We start from the raw sequence: 17290 nt of genomic DNA, 5'->3' as shown, positions 1-17290 counted from the left end.
AGGATTTTTAATGAATTTATTTGCAAATTATGGTGGAAAATAAGTATTTGGTCACCTATAAACAAGCAAGATTTCTGGCTCTCACAGACCTGTAACTTCTTCTTTAAGAGGCTCTTCTGTCCTCCACTCGTTACCTGTATTAATGGCACCTGTTTGAACTTATCAGTATAAAAGACACCTGTCCACAACCTCAAAGAGTCACACTCCAAACTCCACTATGGCCAAGACCAAAGAGCTGTCAAAGGACACCAGAAACAAAATTGTAGACCTCCACCAGGCTGGGAAGACTGAATCTGCAATTATTAGGAAATGGAAGACATACAAGACCACTGATAATCTCCCTCGATCTGGGGCTCCACGCAAGATCTCACCCCGTGTGGTCAAAATGATCTCAAGAACGGTGAGCAAAAATCCCAGAACCACACGGGGGGACCTAGTGAATGACCTGCAGAGAGCTGGGACCAAAGTAACACAGCCTACCATCAGTAACACACTACGCCGCCAGGGACTCAAATCCTGCAGTGCCAGACGTGTCCCCCAGCTTAAGCCAGTACATGTCCAGGCCCGTCTGAAGTATGCTAGAGAGCATTTGGATGATCCAGAAGAAGATTGGGAGAATGTCATATGGTCAGATGAAACCAAAATATAACTTTTGGTAAAAACTCAACTCATCGTGTTTGGAGGACAAAGAATGCTGAGTTACATCCAAAGAATACCATACCTACCGTGAAGCATGGGAGTGGAAACATCATGCTTTGGTGCTGTTTTTCAGCAGAGGGACCAGGACGACTGATCCGTGTAAAGGAAAGAATGAATGGGGCCATGTATCGTGAGATTTTGAGTGAAAACCTCCTTCCATCAGCAAGGGCATTGAAGATGAAATGTGGCTGGGTCTTTCAGCATGACAATGATCCCAAACACACCGCCCGGGCAACGAAGGAGTGGCTTCGTAAGAAGCATTTCAAGGTCCTGGAGTGGCCTAGCCAGTCTCCAGATCTCAACCCCATAGAAAATCTTTGGAGGGAGTTGAAAGTCCGTGTTGCCCAGCAACAGCCCCAAAACATCTGCTCTAGAGGAGATCTGCATGGAGGAATGGGCCAAAATACCAGCAACAGTGTGTGAAAACCTTGTGAAGACTTACAGAAAACGTTTGACCTCTGTCATTGCCAACAAAAGGTATATAGCAAAGTATTGAGAAACTTTTGTTATTGACGAAATACTTATTTTCCACCATTTGCAAATAAATTAATTAAAAATCCTACAATGTGATTTTCTGGATTTTTTTTTCTCATTTTGTCTGTCATAGTTGAAGTGTACCTATGATGAAAATTACAGGCCTCTCATCTTTTTAAGTGGGAGAACTTGCACAATTGGTGGCTTACTAAATACTTTTAGAGAACAAGTATTTGATACACTGTCGGTTTTGCAGGTTTTCCTACTTACAAAGCATGTAGAGGTCTGTCATTTTTATCATAGGTACACTTCAACTGTGAGAGATGGAATCTAAAAACAAAAATCCAGAAAATCACATTGTATGATTTTTAAGTAATTCATTTGCATTTTATTGCATGACATCAGTATTTGATCACCTACCAACCAGTAAGAATTCTGGCTCTCATTGACCTGTTAGTTTTTCTTTAAGAAGCCCTCCTGTTCTCCACTCATTACCTGTATTAACTGCACCTGTTTGAACTCGTTACCTGTATAAAAGACACCTGTCCACACACTCAATCAAACAGACTCCAACCTCTCCGCAATGGCCAAGACCAGGGAGCTGTGTAAGGACATCAGGGATAAAATTGTAGACCTGCACCAGGCTGGGATGGGCTACAGGACAATAGGCAAGCAGCTTGGTGAGAAGGCAACAACTGCACAATTATTAGAAAATGGAAGAAGTTCAAGATGACGGTCAATCACCCTCGGTCTGGGGCTCCATGCAAGATCTCACCTCGTGGGGCATCAATGATCATGAGGAAGGTGAGGGATCAGCCCAGAACTACACGGCAGGACCTGGTCAATGACCTGAAGAGAGCTGGGACCAGTCTCAAAGAAAACCATTAGTAACACACTACGCCGTCATGGATTAAAATCCTGCAGCACACACAAGGTCCCCCTGCTCAAGCCAGAGCATGTCCAGAGCTTTTTGGTCTAAACTCCACTCGCCGTGTTTGGAGGAAGAAGGATGAGTACAATCCCAAGAACATCATCCCAACCTTGAAGCATGGAGGTGGAAACATAATTCTTTGGGGATGCTTTTCTGCAAAGGAGACAGGACAACTGCACCGTATTGAGGGGAGGATGGATGGGCCCATGTATCGCGAGATCTTGGCCAACAACCTCCTTCCCTCAGTAAGAGCATTGAAGATGGGTCTTGGCTGGGTCTTCCAGCATGACAACGACCAGAAACACACAGCCAGGGCAACTAAGGAGTGGCTCCGTAAGAAGCATCTCAAGGTCCTGGAGTGGACTAGCCAGTCTCCAGACCTGAACCCAATAGAAAATCTTTGGAGGGAGCTGAAAGTCCGTATTGCCCAGCAACAGCCCCGAAACCTGAAGGATCTGGAGAAGGTCTGTATGGAGGAGTGGGCCAAAATCCCTGCTGCAGTGTGTGCAAACCTGGCCAAGAACTACAGGAAACGTATGATCTCTGTAATTGCAAACAAAGATTGCTGTACCAAATATTAAGTTCTGCTTTTCTGATGTATCAAATACTTATGCCATGCAATAAAATGCAAATTAATTACCTAAAAATCATACAATGTGATTTTCTGGATTTTTGTTTTTAGATTCCATCTCTCACAGTTGAAGTGTACCTATGATAAAAATGACAGACCTCTGTATGCTTTGTAAGTAGGAAAACCTGCAAAATTGGCAGTGCCCAGCCAGAGCCCAGATTTGAACCTGATCGAATATCTCTGGAGAGAGCTAAAAATAGCTGTGCAGCGACGCTCCCCTGACAGCTTGAGAGGATCTACAGAGAAGAATGGGAGGAGCTCCCCATCCAACCTGACAGCTTGAGAGGATCCGCAGAGAAGAATGGGAGGAGCTCCCCATCCAACCTGACAGCTTGAGAGGATCTGCAGAGAAGAATGGGAGGAGCTCCCCATCCAACCTGACAGCTTGAGAGGATCTACAGAGAAGAATGGGAGGAGCTCCCCATCCAACCTGACAGCTTGAGAGGATCTGCAGAGAAGAATGGGAGGAGCTCCCCATCCAACCTGACAGCTTGAGAGGATCTGCAGAGAAGAATGGGAGGAGCTCCCCATCCAACCTGACAGCTTGAGAGGATCTGCAGAGAAGAATGGGAGGAGCTCCCCAAATACAGGGGACGGGAGATACCTGGTCAGTTGAACAACTGAATGCCTTCAACTTAAATGTGTCTTCCGCAATTAACCCAACCCCTCTGAACCAGGGAGGTGCGGCTTCGGTGCCCGGGGAACAGGGAACTGCCTTGCTCAGGGCCAGAACGACAGATTTGTACCTTGTTAGCTCGGGGATTCGATCCAGCAACCTTTCAGTTACTGGCCCAACACTCTAACCACTAGGCTACATGTGTGCCAAGCTTGTCGTGTCATACTCAAGAAGACTCAAGGCTGTAATCACTGTCAAAGGTTCATCAACAAAGTACTGAGTAAAGTGTCTGTATACTGATGTAAATGGGATTTTTTTTGTGTTATTTTTAATACATTTGCAAAAATTTCTAAGAACCTTTTTTTGCTTTGTCATTATGGGGTCTTGTGTGTAGATTGCTGGGAAAAAAATATGTAATCCCTTTTATAATAAGGTTGTAACGTAACAAAATGTGGAAAAAATCCAGGTGTCTGAATACTTTCCCAATGCACTGTATTTTACATTTCCAACCTAATAAATAGGAAGAAGCAAATGCTTTGATTTCTGGTCAAACAGGAAAAGGAAACATCTACCTGAAGTCTAAGAAGGTAAAAATAAACACAATAATGTTGACGTACAGACCCCTGCCAACTAATATGAACACTTATATTTAGTTTGACATTTTTTTGCCTTATGTACATTTTAAGAAACATTGACTTGTGCCTTGAAATTCCATTACCAAAAGCCCACATATTTAAGATATTTAAAACAAATCTCCCTCATGAAGGTGGATAATGAAAGTTCACAGAAGTAATAAGTAAAGAACCTATCAATTAATTTGTTTGATATCAAATTTGTTTATGAATTAAGTGATTAAAACTCAATTCTGTTAGAAAATTGGTAACAGAATTTCTGCAATTTTACATTTGCTACAATGGGAAATAAAAGTAGTCACAAACCACAGTTGGGTTCACAAGTTTGGACAGCACAGTAAAGTAGGAGTACTTTAATGTAGAGCACATGAGTTGAGTACACTAGTGCACTGGACTGAATAGTTTTTTACAGTATGCTGAAACTAATGCACATTTGATACAAAAAAAAATTGGTTCAGTACTAGAATTTATGTCTGGTACTTCTGTCAAATGGGGAAGTGTGCTCTTCAAGGATGAATCTCGGTTTCAACTGTACCAGGCAGATGGCAGACAGCGTGTATGGCTTCGTGTGGTTGAGCAGTTTGCTGTTGTCAACGTTGTGAACAGAGTTCCCCATGGTGACGTTACGGTGTGGGCAGGCATAAGCTACTGACAACAAACACAAATTGCCATCGATAAAATCCAATTGAATGCACACAGATACCGTGATGAGATCTTGAGGCCCATTGCCGTGCATTCATCCGCGGCCATCACCTCATGTTTCAGCATGATAATGTACGGCCCCATGTCCCAAGATATCACCTCATGTTTCACCATGATAATGTACGGCCCCATGTCCCAAGATATCACCTCATGTTTCACCATGATAATGTACGGCCCCATGTCCCAAGATATCACCTCATGTTTCAGCATGATAATGTACGGCCCCATGTCCCAAGATATCACCTCATGTTTCACCATTATTCATTTTACCTTTAAAAATGTTTTAAAATAAGCACACATAAAACTTGAAAAGGCCATACATGCACATTAATAAAATGTCCCAGTTCTTCCACGGCCTGCATACTCACCAGACATATCACCCATTGAGCATGTTTGGGATGCTCTGGATTGACGTCTACGACATCGTGTTCCAGTTCCCGCCAATATACAGCAACTTCACACAGCCATTGAAGAGGAGTGGGTCAACATTCCACAGACCACAATCAACAGCCTGATCAACCAACAGCCTGATCAACCAACAGCCTGATCAACTCTATGAGGAGACGTGTCGTACTGCGTGAGGCAAATGGTGATCACACCAGATACTGACTGGTTTTCTGATCACACCAGATACTGACTGGTTTTCTGATCACACCAGATACTGACTGGTTTTCTGATCAACACCAGACACTGACTGGTTTTCTGATCAACACCAGATACTGACTGGTTTTCTGATCAACACCAGACACTGACTGGTTTTCTGATCACACCAGATACTGACTGGTTTTCTGATCACACCAGATACTGACTGGTTTTCTGATCACACCAGATACTGACTGGTTTTCTGATCAACACCAGACACTGACTGGTTTTCTGATCAACACCAGATACTGACTGGTTTTCTGATCAACACCAGATACTGACTGGTTTTCTGATCAACACCAGATACTGACTGGTTTTCTGATCAACACCAGATACTGACTGGTTTTCTGGTCAACACCAGATACTGACTGTTTTTCTGGTCAACACCAGATACTGACTGGTTTTCTGATCACACCAGATACTGACTGGTTTTCTGATCAACACCAGACACTGACTGGTTTTCTGATCCACACCAGATACTGACTGGTTTTCTGATCCACACCAGATACTGACTGGTTTTCTGATCACACCAGATACTGACTGGTTTTCTGATCACACCAGACACTGACTGGTTTTCTGATCACACCAGATACTGACTGGTTTTCTGATCCACACCAGATACTGACTGGTTTTCTGGTCAACACCAGATACTGACTGGTTTTCTGATCACACCAGATACTGACTGGTTTTCTGATCAACACCAGACACTGACTGGTTTTCTGATCACACCAGATACTGACTGGTTTTCTGATCACACCAGATACTGACTGGTTTTCTGATCAACACCAGATACTGACTGGTTTTCTGATCAACACCAGATACTGACTGGTTTTCTGATCCACACCAGATACTGACTGGTTTTCTGATCCACACCAGATACTGACTGGTTTTCTGATCACACCAGATACTGACTGGTTTTCTGATCACACCAGATACTGACGGGTTTTCTGATCAACACCAGATACTGACTGGTTTTATGATCCACACCAGATACTGACTGGTTTTCTGATCACACCAGATACTGACTGGTTTTCTGATCACACCAGATACTGACTGGTTTTCTGATCACACCAGATACTGACTGGTTTTCTGATCAACACCAGACACTGACTGGTTTTCTGATCAACACCAGATACTGACTGGTTTTCTGATCAACACCAGATACTGACTGGTTTTCTGATCAACACCAGATACTGACTGGTTTTCTGATCAACACCAGATACTGACTGGTTTTCTGATCCACACCAGATACTGACTGGTTTTCTGATCCACACCAGATACTGACTGGTTTTCTGATCCACACCAGATACTGACTGGTTTTCTGATCACACCAGATACTGACTGGTTTTCTGATCACACCAGATACTGACGGGTTTTCTGATCAACACCAGATACTGACTGGTTTTATGATCCACACCAGATACTGACTGGTTTTCTGATCACACCAGATACTGACTGGTTTTCTGATCACACCAGATACTGACTGGTTTTCTGATCACACCAGATACTGACTGGTTTTCTGATCAACACCAGATACTGACTGGTTTTCTGATCAACACCAGATACTGACTGGTTTTCTGATCACACCAGATACTGACTGGTTTTCTGATCACACCAGATACTGACTGGTTTCTGATCACACCAGATACTGACTGGTTTTCTGATCACACCAGATACTGACTGGTTTTCTGATCCACACCAGATACTGACTGGTTTTCTGATCCACACCAGATACTGACTGGTTTTCTGATCAACACCAGATACTGACTGGTTTTCTGATCAACACCAGATACTGACTGGTTTTCTGATCACACCAGATACTGACTGGTTTTCTGATCAACACCAGATACTGACTGGTTTTCTGATCAACACCAGATACTGACTGGTTTTCTGATCAACACCAGATACTGACTGGTTTTCTGATCAACACCAGATACTGACTGGTTTTCTGATCACACCAGATACTGACTGGTTTTCTGATCACACCAGATACTGACTGGTTTTTTGATCACACCAGATACTGACTGGTTTTCTGATCACCAGATACTGACTGGTTTTCTGATCACACCAGATACTGACTGGTTTTCTGATCACACCAGATACTGACTGGTTTTCTGATCACACCAGATACTGACTGGTTTTCTGATCAACACCAGATACTGACTGGTTTTCTGATCAACACCAGATACTGACTGGTTTTCTGATCAACACCAGATACTGACTGGTTTTCTGATCCACACCAGATACTGACTGGTTTTCTGATCCACACCAGATACTGACTGGTTTTCTGATCCACACCAGATACTGACTGGTTTTCTGATCCACACCAGATACTGACTGGTTTTCTGATCACACCAGATACTGACTGGTTTTCTGATCACACCAGATACTGACGGGTTTTCTGATCAACACCAGATACTGACTGGTTTTATGATCCACACCAGATACTGACTGGTTTTCTGATCACACCAGATACTGACTGGTTTTCTGATCACCAGATACTGACTGGTTTTCTGATCACACCAGATACTGACTGGTTTTCTGATCACACCAGATACTGACTGGTTTTCTGATCACACCAGATACTGACTGGTTTTCTGATCAACACCAGATACTGACTGGTTTTCTGATCAACACCAGATACTGACTGGTTTTCTGATCAACACCAGATACTGACTGGTTTTCTGATCACACCAGATACTGACTGGTTTTCTGATCACACCAGATACTGACTGGTTTTCTGATCCACACCAGATACTGACTGGTTTTTTTACTGACTGGTTTTCTGATCACACCAGATACTGACTGGTTTTCTGATCACACCAGATACTGACTGGTTTTCTGATCACACCAGATCACTGGTTTTCTGATCCAGATACTGACTGGTTTTCTGATCACACCAGATACTGACTGGTTTTCTGATCACACCAGATACTGACTGGTTTTCTGATCACACCAGATACTGACTGGTTTTCTGATCAACACCAGATACTGACTGGTTTTCTGATCAACACCAGATACTGACTGGTTTTCTGATCAACACCAGATACTGACTGGTTTTCTGATCAACACCAGATACTGACTGGTTTTCTGATCAACACCAGATACTGACTGGTTTTCTGATCACACCAGATACTGACTGGTTTTCTGATCACACCAGATACTGACTGGTTTTCTGATCACACCAGATACTGACTGGTTTTCTGATCACACCAGATACTGACTGGTTTTCTGATCACACCAGATACTGACTGGTTTTCTGATCACACCAGATACTGACTGGTTTTCTGATCAACACCAGATACTGACTGGGATCAACACCAGATACTGACTGGTTTTCTGATCAACACCAGATACTGACTGGTTTTCTGATCCACACCAGATACTGACTGGTTTTCTGATCCACACCAGATACTGACTGGTTTTCTGATCCACACCAGATACTGACTGGTTTTCTGATCCACACCAGATACTGACTGGTTTTCTGATCAACACCAGATACTGACTGGTTTTCTGATCAACACCAGATACTGACTGGTTTTCTGATCAACACCAGATACTGACTGGTTTTCTGATCAACACCAGATACTGACTGGTTTTCTGATCAACACCAGATACTGACTGGTTTTCTGATCAACACCAGATACTGACTGGTTTTCTGATCAACACCAGATACTGACTGGTTTTCTGATCAACACCAGATACTGACTGGTTTTCTGATCAACACCAGATACTGACTGGTTTTCTGATCAACACCAGATACTGACTGGTTTTCTGATCAACACCAGATACTGACTGGTTTTCTGATCAACACCAGATACTGACTGGTTTTCTGATCAACACCAGATACTGACTGGTTTTCTGATCCACACCAGATACTGACTGGTTTTCTGATCAACACCAGATACTGACTGGTTTTCTGATCACACCAGATACTGACTGGTTTTCTGATCACACCAGATACTGACTGGTTTTCTGATCACACCAGATACTGACTGGTTTTCTGATCACACCAGATACTGACTGGTTTTCTGATCACACCAGATACTGACTGGTTTTCTGATCAACACCAGATACTGACTGGTTTTATGATCACACCAGATACTGACTGGTTTTATGATCACACCAGATACTGACTGGTTTTCTGATCACACCAGATACTGACTGGTTTTCTCATCAACACCAGATACTGACTGGTTTTCTGATCACACCAGATACTGACTGGTTTTCTGATCACACCAGATACTGACTGGTTTTCTGATCAACACCAGATACTGACTGGTTTTCTGATCAACACCAGATACTGACTGGTTTTCTGATCACACCAGATACTGACTGGTTTTCTCATCAACACCAGATACTGACTGGTTTTCTCATCAACACCAGATACTGACTGGTTTTCTGATCACACCAGATACTGACTGGTTTTCTGATCAACACCAGATACTGACTGGTTTTCTGATCAACACCAGATACTGACTGGTTTTCTGATCACACCAGATACTGACTGGTTTTCTGATCCACACCAGATACTGACTGGTTTTCTGATCACACCAGATACTGACTGGTTCTCTGATCAACACCAGATACTGACTGGTTTTCTGATCCACACCAGATACTGACTGGTTTTCTGATCCACACCCCTACTTTTTAAAGTTAACTGTGACCTAAAGATGCAGGTCTGTATTCCCAGTTGTGAAATCCATAGATCATGACCTACAATGTCCAAACAATGTCTGCAGTACTGCGTTCTCACCCTGCTCCGCACTCGTGCTGCACGAAAGTCAACATACTTTAATCATTTAACATGTAGAAATGTTGAAGCTGTTCATCACTGTTCGCAACACAACAATAGAATGCAAGAGGTACCAGTATTTTAATATTTTTTTAAAATAAATGTAACCTTTTTATTTAACTAGGCAAGTCAGTTTTAGAACACGGCCTTATTTACAATGACGGCCTAACCCAAATCCGGACGACGCCGGGCCCATTGTGTGCTGCCCTATAGGAGCTGCCAGCTTTAATTGGAGGCTGGCTTCCCTTGCTAGCTGACGCTAACATTAATTCACTACCCTACTACTTGGTTTGTGATATGCTAACCATAGTGCAAAATATACTGATTTCAAAGCTGATTGTCCCCAAAACTTTATTAATCACGTCTTTGTCTACCTCGCCTCCCGTCTGGTTTCCACTAGATTCCACAGCCACGTTCTGCCTCGCCTCCCGTCTGGTTTCCACTAGATTCCACAGCCACGTTCTGCCTCGCTTCCCGTCTGGATTCCACTAGATTCCACAGCCACGTTCTACCTCGCCTCCCGTCTGGATTCCACAGCCACGTTCTACCTCACTTCCCGTCTGGTTTCCACTAGATTCCACAGCCACGTTCTGCCTCGCCTCCCGTCTGGATTCCACAGCCACGTTCTACCTCGCCTCCCGTCTGGATTCCACAGCCACGTTCTGCCTCGCTTCCCGTCTGGATTCCACAGCCATGTTCTGCCTCGCTTCCCGTCTGGATTCCACTAGATTCCACAGCCACGTTCTGCCTCGCTTCCCGTCTGGATTCCACTAGATTCCACAGCCACGTTCTGCCTCGCCTCCCGTCTGGTTTCCACTAGATTCCACAGCCACGTTCTACCTCGCCTCCCGTCTGGATTCCACAGCCATGTTCTGCCTCGCTTCCCGTCTGGATTCCACAGCCATGTTCTGCCTCGCTTCCCGTCTGGATTCCACAGCCATGTTCTGCCTCGCTTCCCGTCTGGATTCCACAGCCATGTTCTGCCTCGCTTCCCGTCTGGATTCCACAGCCACGTTCTGCCTCGCTTCCCGTCTGGATTCCACTAGATTCCACAGCCACGTTCTGCCTCGCTTCCCGCCTGGATTCCACTAGATTCCACAGCCACGTTCTGCCTCGCTTCCCGCCTGGATTCCACAGCCATGTTCTGCCTCGCTTCCCGTCTGGATTCCACTAGATTCCACAGCCATGTTCTGCCTCGCTTCCCGCCTGGATTCCACAGCCACGTTCTGCCTCGCTTCCCGCCTGGATTCCACAGCCATGTTCTGCCTCGCTTCCCGCCTGGATTCCACAGCCATGTTCTGCCTCGCTTCCCGCCTGGATTCCACTAGATTCCACAGCCATGTTCTGCCTGGATTCCACAGCCACGTTCTGCCTCGCTTCCCGCCTGGATTCCACAGCCATGTTCTGCCTCGCCTCCCGTCTGGATTCCACTAGATTCCACAGCCACGTTCTGCCTCGCTTCCCGTCTGGATTCCACAGCCATGTTCTGCCTCGCTTCCCGCCTGGATTCCACAGCCACGTTCTGCCTCGCTTCCCGCCTGGATTCCTCAGCCATGTTCTGCCTCGCCTCCCGTCTGGTTTCCACTAGATTCCACAGCCATGTTCTGCCTCGCCTCCCGTCTGGATTCCACTAGATTCCACAGCCACGTTCTGCCTCGCTTCCCGCCTGGATTCCACAGCCATGTTCTGCCTCGCTTCCCGTCTGGATTCCACAGCCATGTTCTGCCTCGCTTCCCGTCTGGATTCCACAGCCATGTTCTGCCTCGCTTCCCGTCTGGTTTCCACAGCCATGTTCTGCCTCGCTTCCCGTCTGGATTCCACAGCCATGTTCTGCCTCGCTTCCCGTCTGGATTCCACTAGATTCCACAGCCACATTCTGCCTCGCTTCCCGTCTGGATTCCACTAGATTCCACAGCCATGTTCTGCCTCGCTTCCCGCCTGGATTCCACAGCCATGTTCTGCCTCGCCTCCCGTCTGGATTCCACTAGATTCCACAGCCACGTTCTGCCTCGCTTCCCGTCTGGATTCCACTAGATTCCACAGCCATGTTCTGCCTCGCTTCCCGCCTGGATTCCACAGCCATGTTCTGCCTCGCTTCCCGTCTGGATTCCACTAGATTCCACAGCCATGTTCTGCCTCGCTTCCCGTCTGGATTCCACTAGATTCCACAGCCACGTTCTGCCTCGCTTCCCGTCTGGATTCCACAGCCATGTTCTGCCTCGCTTCCCGCCTGGATTCCACTAGATTCCACAGCCACGTTCTGCCTCGCTTCCCGTCTGGATTCCACAGCCATGTTCTGCCTCGCTTCCCGTCTGGATTCCACAGCCATGTTCTGCCTCGCTTCCCGTCTGGATTCCACAGCCATGTTCTGCCTCGCCTCCCGTCTGGATTCCACTAGATTCCACAGCCACGTTCTGCCTCGCTTCCCGTCTGGATTCCACAGCCACGTTCTGCCTCGCTTCCCGCCTGGTTTCCACTAGATTCCACAGCCACGTTCTGCCTCATGTCGTTCTGCCTGGTGAATTAACGTCATTACTTTCTTAGAAACAGTGCACAAGTTTTATAAAAGAGAGCGCTTCTTCTATGCAAATGTTAATCAGTACAATAACATATGTTCACTTACATTTAGGATGGATTTTATTGGCAAATGCTAAGGGGTTGTTTGTCATCTATATGCCCCATGATACCAGCTAAAACAAGCTGACTAACTCGATGCATTCATACTCCTATTGAATATGTGTTAACCTGTATTGTTGGGACGGCAGGGTAGCCTAGTGGTGAGATATCAGCTGATGTACGAAGGGCTATATAAATAAATTTGATTTGATATTGAACAGCGCAGTAGCTGAGATTATCTGTCTGAATAAAGTGTAATTCTGGGACTTTTTGGCTAATATGCCTTTGTTTTTGTGTCATGATGGTATCAGGTATCATGATATTTAAACCTGGTATCGAAGTAAACATTCTGATATCATGACAACACTAGTACTGGACTGTAGTCTAATCTACTATGCTTTGATGTCCAAACCTGAGAAACATGGAAGTCTATGATTGGTTCAGATTTGGTCCGGACCAACCAAATTTGGTTGTGTTTGGGCTCATTAAAATAATAGCCAGTGTGTAGAATAATACCTAAATATGCAAAGGAGGATATTGTGTATTTCTACCTTTTTTTTTGTGTATCTATTTAGGATACTTCACCATGAAGAGAATGATATTCATATCTGTAATTATGGATTTCTGTATAGTTCAGATCAAGGATCCACACGCCGTTACCACTAGTCTGCTACTGGGTATAAATCCACTTCACTTACTGTAGTTCATTAACCCAAAATATATTTATGTCATAGCTGACACCCCATTTATTTCTGCAGACATTTTTTTTATCTTAATCCAGAGTAGATATTTAAGATATTTAACTTTTTGTGTGATTTTACTGAAATTCTGTTACCAAACTTTGCAAATGCACAGCTCTTTCAGTAAATGTTTTTTATGAGTTTGTTAAACTTCGAAATCATTTTTTAAATTTGGCATACATTTGAAATGGAAAATCAGTCTCGGCGCAAATCCGTTACCTTGGAAATACCCTCAATGTTAGAATGTGGGAGGGGAAGCTGATCCTACATCTTTACCTTGGGGAAAATTCACCCCAGATCTCTTAAAGGTAGGGAGATGAAACAACATTTATAATCCTAGTAGATTTAAAGAAGCCAAACCCCTGCTCTCTCTTCCAGGTGAAACAACATTTATAATCCTAGTAGATTTAAAGAAGCCAAACCCCTGCTCTCTCTTCCAGGTGAAACAACATTTATAATATTAGTAGATTTAAAGAAACCAAACCCCTGCTCTCTCTTCCAGGTGAAACAACATTTATAATCCTAGTAGATTTAAAGAAGCCAAACCCCTGCTCTCTCTTCCAGGTAAAACAACATTTATAATATTAGTAGATTTAAAGAAACCAAACCCCTGCTCTCTCTTCCAGGTGAAACAACATTTATAATATTAGTAGATTTAAAGAAACCAAACCCCTGCTCTCTCTTCCAGGTGAAACAACATTTATAATCCTAGTAGATTTAAAGAAGCCAAACCCCTGCTCTCTCTTCCAGGTAAAACAACATTTATAATATTAGTAGATTTAAGGAAGCCAAACCCCTGCTCTCTCTTCCAGGTAAAACAACATTTATAATATTAGTAGATTTAAAGAAACCAAACCCCTGCTCTCTCTTCCAGGTGAAACGACATTTATAATCCTAGTAGATTTAAAGAAGCCAAACCCCTGCTCTCTCTTCCAGGTGCGTGGGAGACTAAGGTGAGTAACCGGGAGAAGCGTCAGCAGAAGAGGAAGGAGAAGGGGTCTGACGGGTCAGGAAGCCCGGAGGGGGTGGCGGTACCTCACCGCCAGGTGGAACAGCCTCCTCTCACCGCCCCGGTCAACAGGAAGAACAGAGGTATGCCATCTGTATTAGGCCGGTAACTTTCCCATGTCTCCCAGAAATCCTGGTTGGAAGATCATCAGAATCAGTAAGGAATAAATAGGAAATCTGTGACTCTGGGCATTTTGGGAAAGTTACTGAGAGCTTGCAACCCTAGCACTGACTCACTGTGTCTTTTGTCTTCACAAAGTGTGTCAGAGGCTCTCAAGGATATGTACCGGTGTGTAGTTAAAAAATGTCCTACATTGAACAGAGACGTATGTGTATGAAGCCGTTTATAGGGCCAGTTTATTCCAAAGCATGTCATATTTCGCTCCCTTTTTAGTTGGGTTTGAACACCTGAAACTCCTTTCACTCCTCTCCTGAGAAGGGCTCTGGTGTTATGTGATCTCCTGGGGAAGGCTCTGGTGTTATGTGATCTCCTGAGGAGGGCTCTGGTGTTATGTGATCTCCTGAGCAGGGCTCTGGTGTTATGTGATCTCCTGGGGAAGGCTCTGGTGTTATGTGATCTCCTGGGGAAGGCTCTGGTGTTATGTGATCTCCTGAGGAAGGCTCCGGTGTTATGTGATCTCCTGAGGAGGGCTCTGGTGTTATGTGATCTCCTGAGAAGGGCTCTGGTGTTATGTGATCTCCTGAGGAGGGCTCTGGTGTTATGTGATCTCCTGAGGAGGGCTCTGGTGTTATGTGATCTCCTGAGAAGGGCTCCGGTGTTATGTGATCTCCTGGGGAAGGCTCTGGTGTTATGTGATCTCCTGGGGAAGGCTCTGGTGTTATGTGATCTCCTGAGGAGGGCTCTGGTGTTATGTGATCTCCTGAGAAGGGCTCTGGTGTTATGTGATCTCCTGAGGAAGGCTCCGGTGTTATGTGATCTCCTGGGGAGGGCTCCGGTGTTATGTGATCTCCTGAGGAGGGCTCTTTAGTATGTTCTCTCCATTGAGACAGTGTCTTCTCTTCCCCCTTAGAGCCCTTGCACCTGAGGCCTGGGAAAGGAGATTCTTTCACGACACCAGGTAAAGTACCGCTGTCTCCTGGTCTGATTCTTGTCCCGTCAATAACTGAACTGTTCAATCCTGTACAGACGTATTTTATCCTGGCCTGTCCTTCCCTGTGAAGAACACCGCTTGTTGCATCCAGCTGAGTGAATCCATGGAAGGATAACATTTTCACTAAGCCAAAGTAACACTGACCGGTCCATGTCCCTCTAGTGTCCACCAGCTGGAGAGAGGAGCCGTCAGTGAACGGTGGAGGGTGGCCAGATATCTCCATGAAGCTGCCCACCCATATATGCTCTTCAGATGGAGAGAAGTGGCCGGCCATCCCTAAAGGACCCCGACACTTGAACTCTGAACCCACCTGGAGACAGGACACTGAAGGTAACCTACTGGCCTTAACCCTAACCCACCTGGGCACACCTAACCCTACCTGGGCTTAACCCTAACCCTACCTGGGCTTAACCCTAACCCTACCTGGGCTTAACCTTAACCCTACCTGGGCACACCTAACCCTACCTGGGCTTAACCCTAACCCTACCTGGGCTTAACCCTAACCCTACCTGGGCTTAACCCTAACCCTACCTGGGCTTAACCCTAACCCTACCTGGGCTTAACCTTAACCCTACCTGGGCACACCTAACCCTACCTGGGCTTAACCCTAACCCTACCTGGGCTTAACCCTACCTGGGCTTAACCCTACCTGGGCTTAACCTTAACCCTACCTGGGCTTAACCTTAACCCTACCTGGGCTTAACCTTAACCCTACCTGGGCTTAACCCTACCTGGGCTTAACCTTAACCCTACCTGGGCTTAACCTTAACCCTACCTGGGCACACCTAACCCTACCTGGGCTTAACCCTAACCCTACCTGGGCTTAACCCTAACCCTACCTGGGCTTAACCCTAACCCTACCTGGGCTTAAACATAACCCTACCTGGGCTTAACCCTAACCCTACCTGGGCTTAACCCTAACCCTACCTGGGCTTAACCCTAACCCTACCTGGGCTTAACCCTAACCCTACCTGGGCTTAACCCTAACCCTACCTGGGCACACCTAACCCTACCTGGACTTAACCCTAACCCTACCTGGGTACAGGACACTGAAGGAATTGAATTTCTGAAAATTTGCTTTACAATACAGCAACATTTTCTCTATGCTGCAAGGATGCCTTTCTAGCTAATATACTGTTAGTTTACACTTCTTCTTCCAATTAACTTTGGGAAGGTCACAATAATGAAAATTGACCATCTATCCATTTAAAAAATGTTGATTACTTGTACTTGCCATTATCATTCACCTGATACGACAAGATGTGACCTTTGTTGTTGCTAACATATTATGGGATCTCTGGGTCACCGGTTTGCCTGGGTGGGAGTCCCTGGGCAAGAAAAGTTGGAAAACCACTCCTAACCCACCTGGGGATAGGACACTGAAGGTAACCTACTGGGCTTAACCCTAACCCACCTGGGGATAGGACACTGAAGGTAACCTACTGGGCTTAACCCTAACCCACCTGGGGATAGGACACTGAAGGTAACCTACTGGACTTAACCCTAACCCACCTGGGGATAGGACACTGAAGGTAACCTACTGGACTTAACCCTAACCCACCTGGGGATAGGACACTGAAGGTAACCTACTGGACTTAACCCTAACCCACCTGGGGATAGGACACTGAAGGTAACCTACTGGACTTAACCCTAACCCACCTGGGGATAGGACACTGAAGGTAACCTACTGGA

At 45.4% G+C, this 17290-nt stretch overlaps 1 protein-coding gene across 1 annotated transcript in view; it reads left to right on the top strand.

The window, feature by feature from the left end:
• Window positions 1–17290, top strand: part of LOC115123463 (protein LYRIC-like) — a 30396-nt gene that overhangs the window by 3394 nt on the left and 9712 nt on the right. The window contains exons 4-6 of the mRNA XM_065018077.1: window positions 14415–14570; window positions 15518–15565; window positions 15761–15928. Coding sequence (XP_064874149.1) covers window positions 14415–14570; window positions 15518–15565; window positions 15761–15928 — 372 coding nt within the window. The remainder of the gene's footprint in view (window positions 1–14414; window positions 14571–15517; window positions 15566–15760; window positions 15929–17290) is intronic.

The sequence above is a fragment of the Oncorhynchus nerka genome, linkage group LG4 (genome assembly GCF_034236695.1).
Source record: "Oncorhynchus nerka isolate Pitt River linkage group LG4, Oner_Uvic_2.0, whole genome shotgun sequence".
NCBI lineage: Eukaryota > Metazoa > Chordata > Actinopteri > Salmoniformes > Salmonidae > Oncorhynchus > Oncorhynchus nerka.
This window is presented reverse-complemented; position numbering and strand designations above follow the sequence as displayed.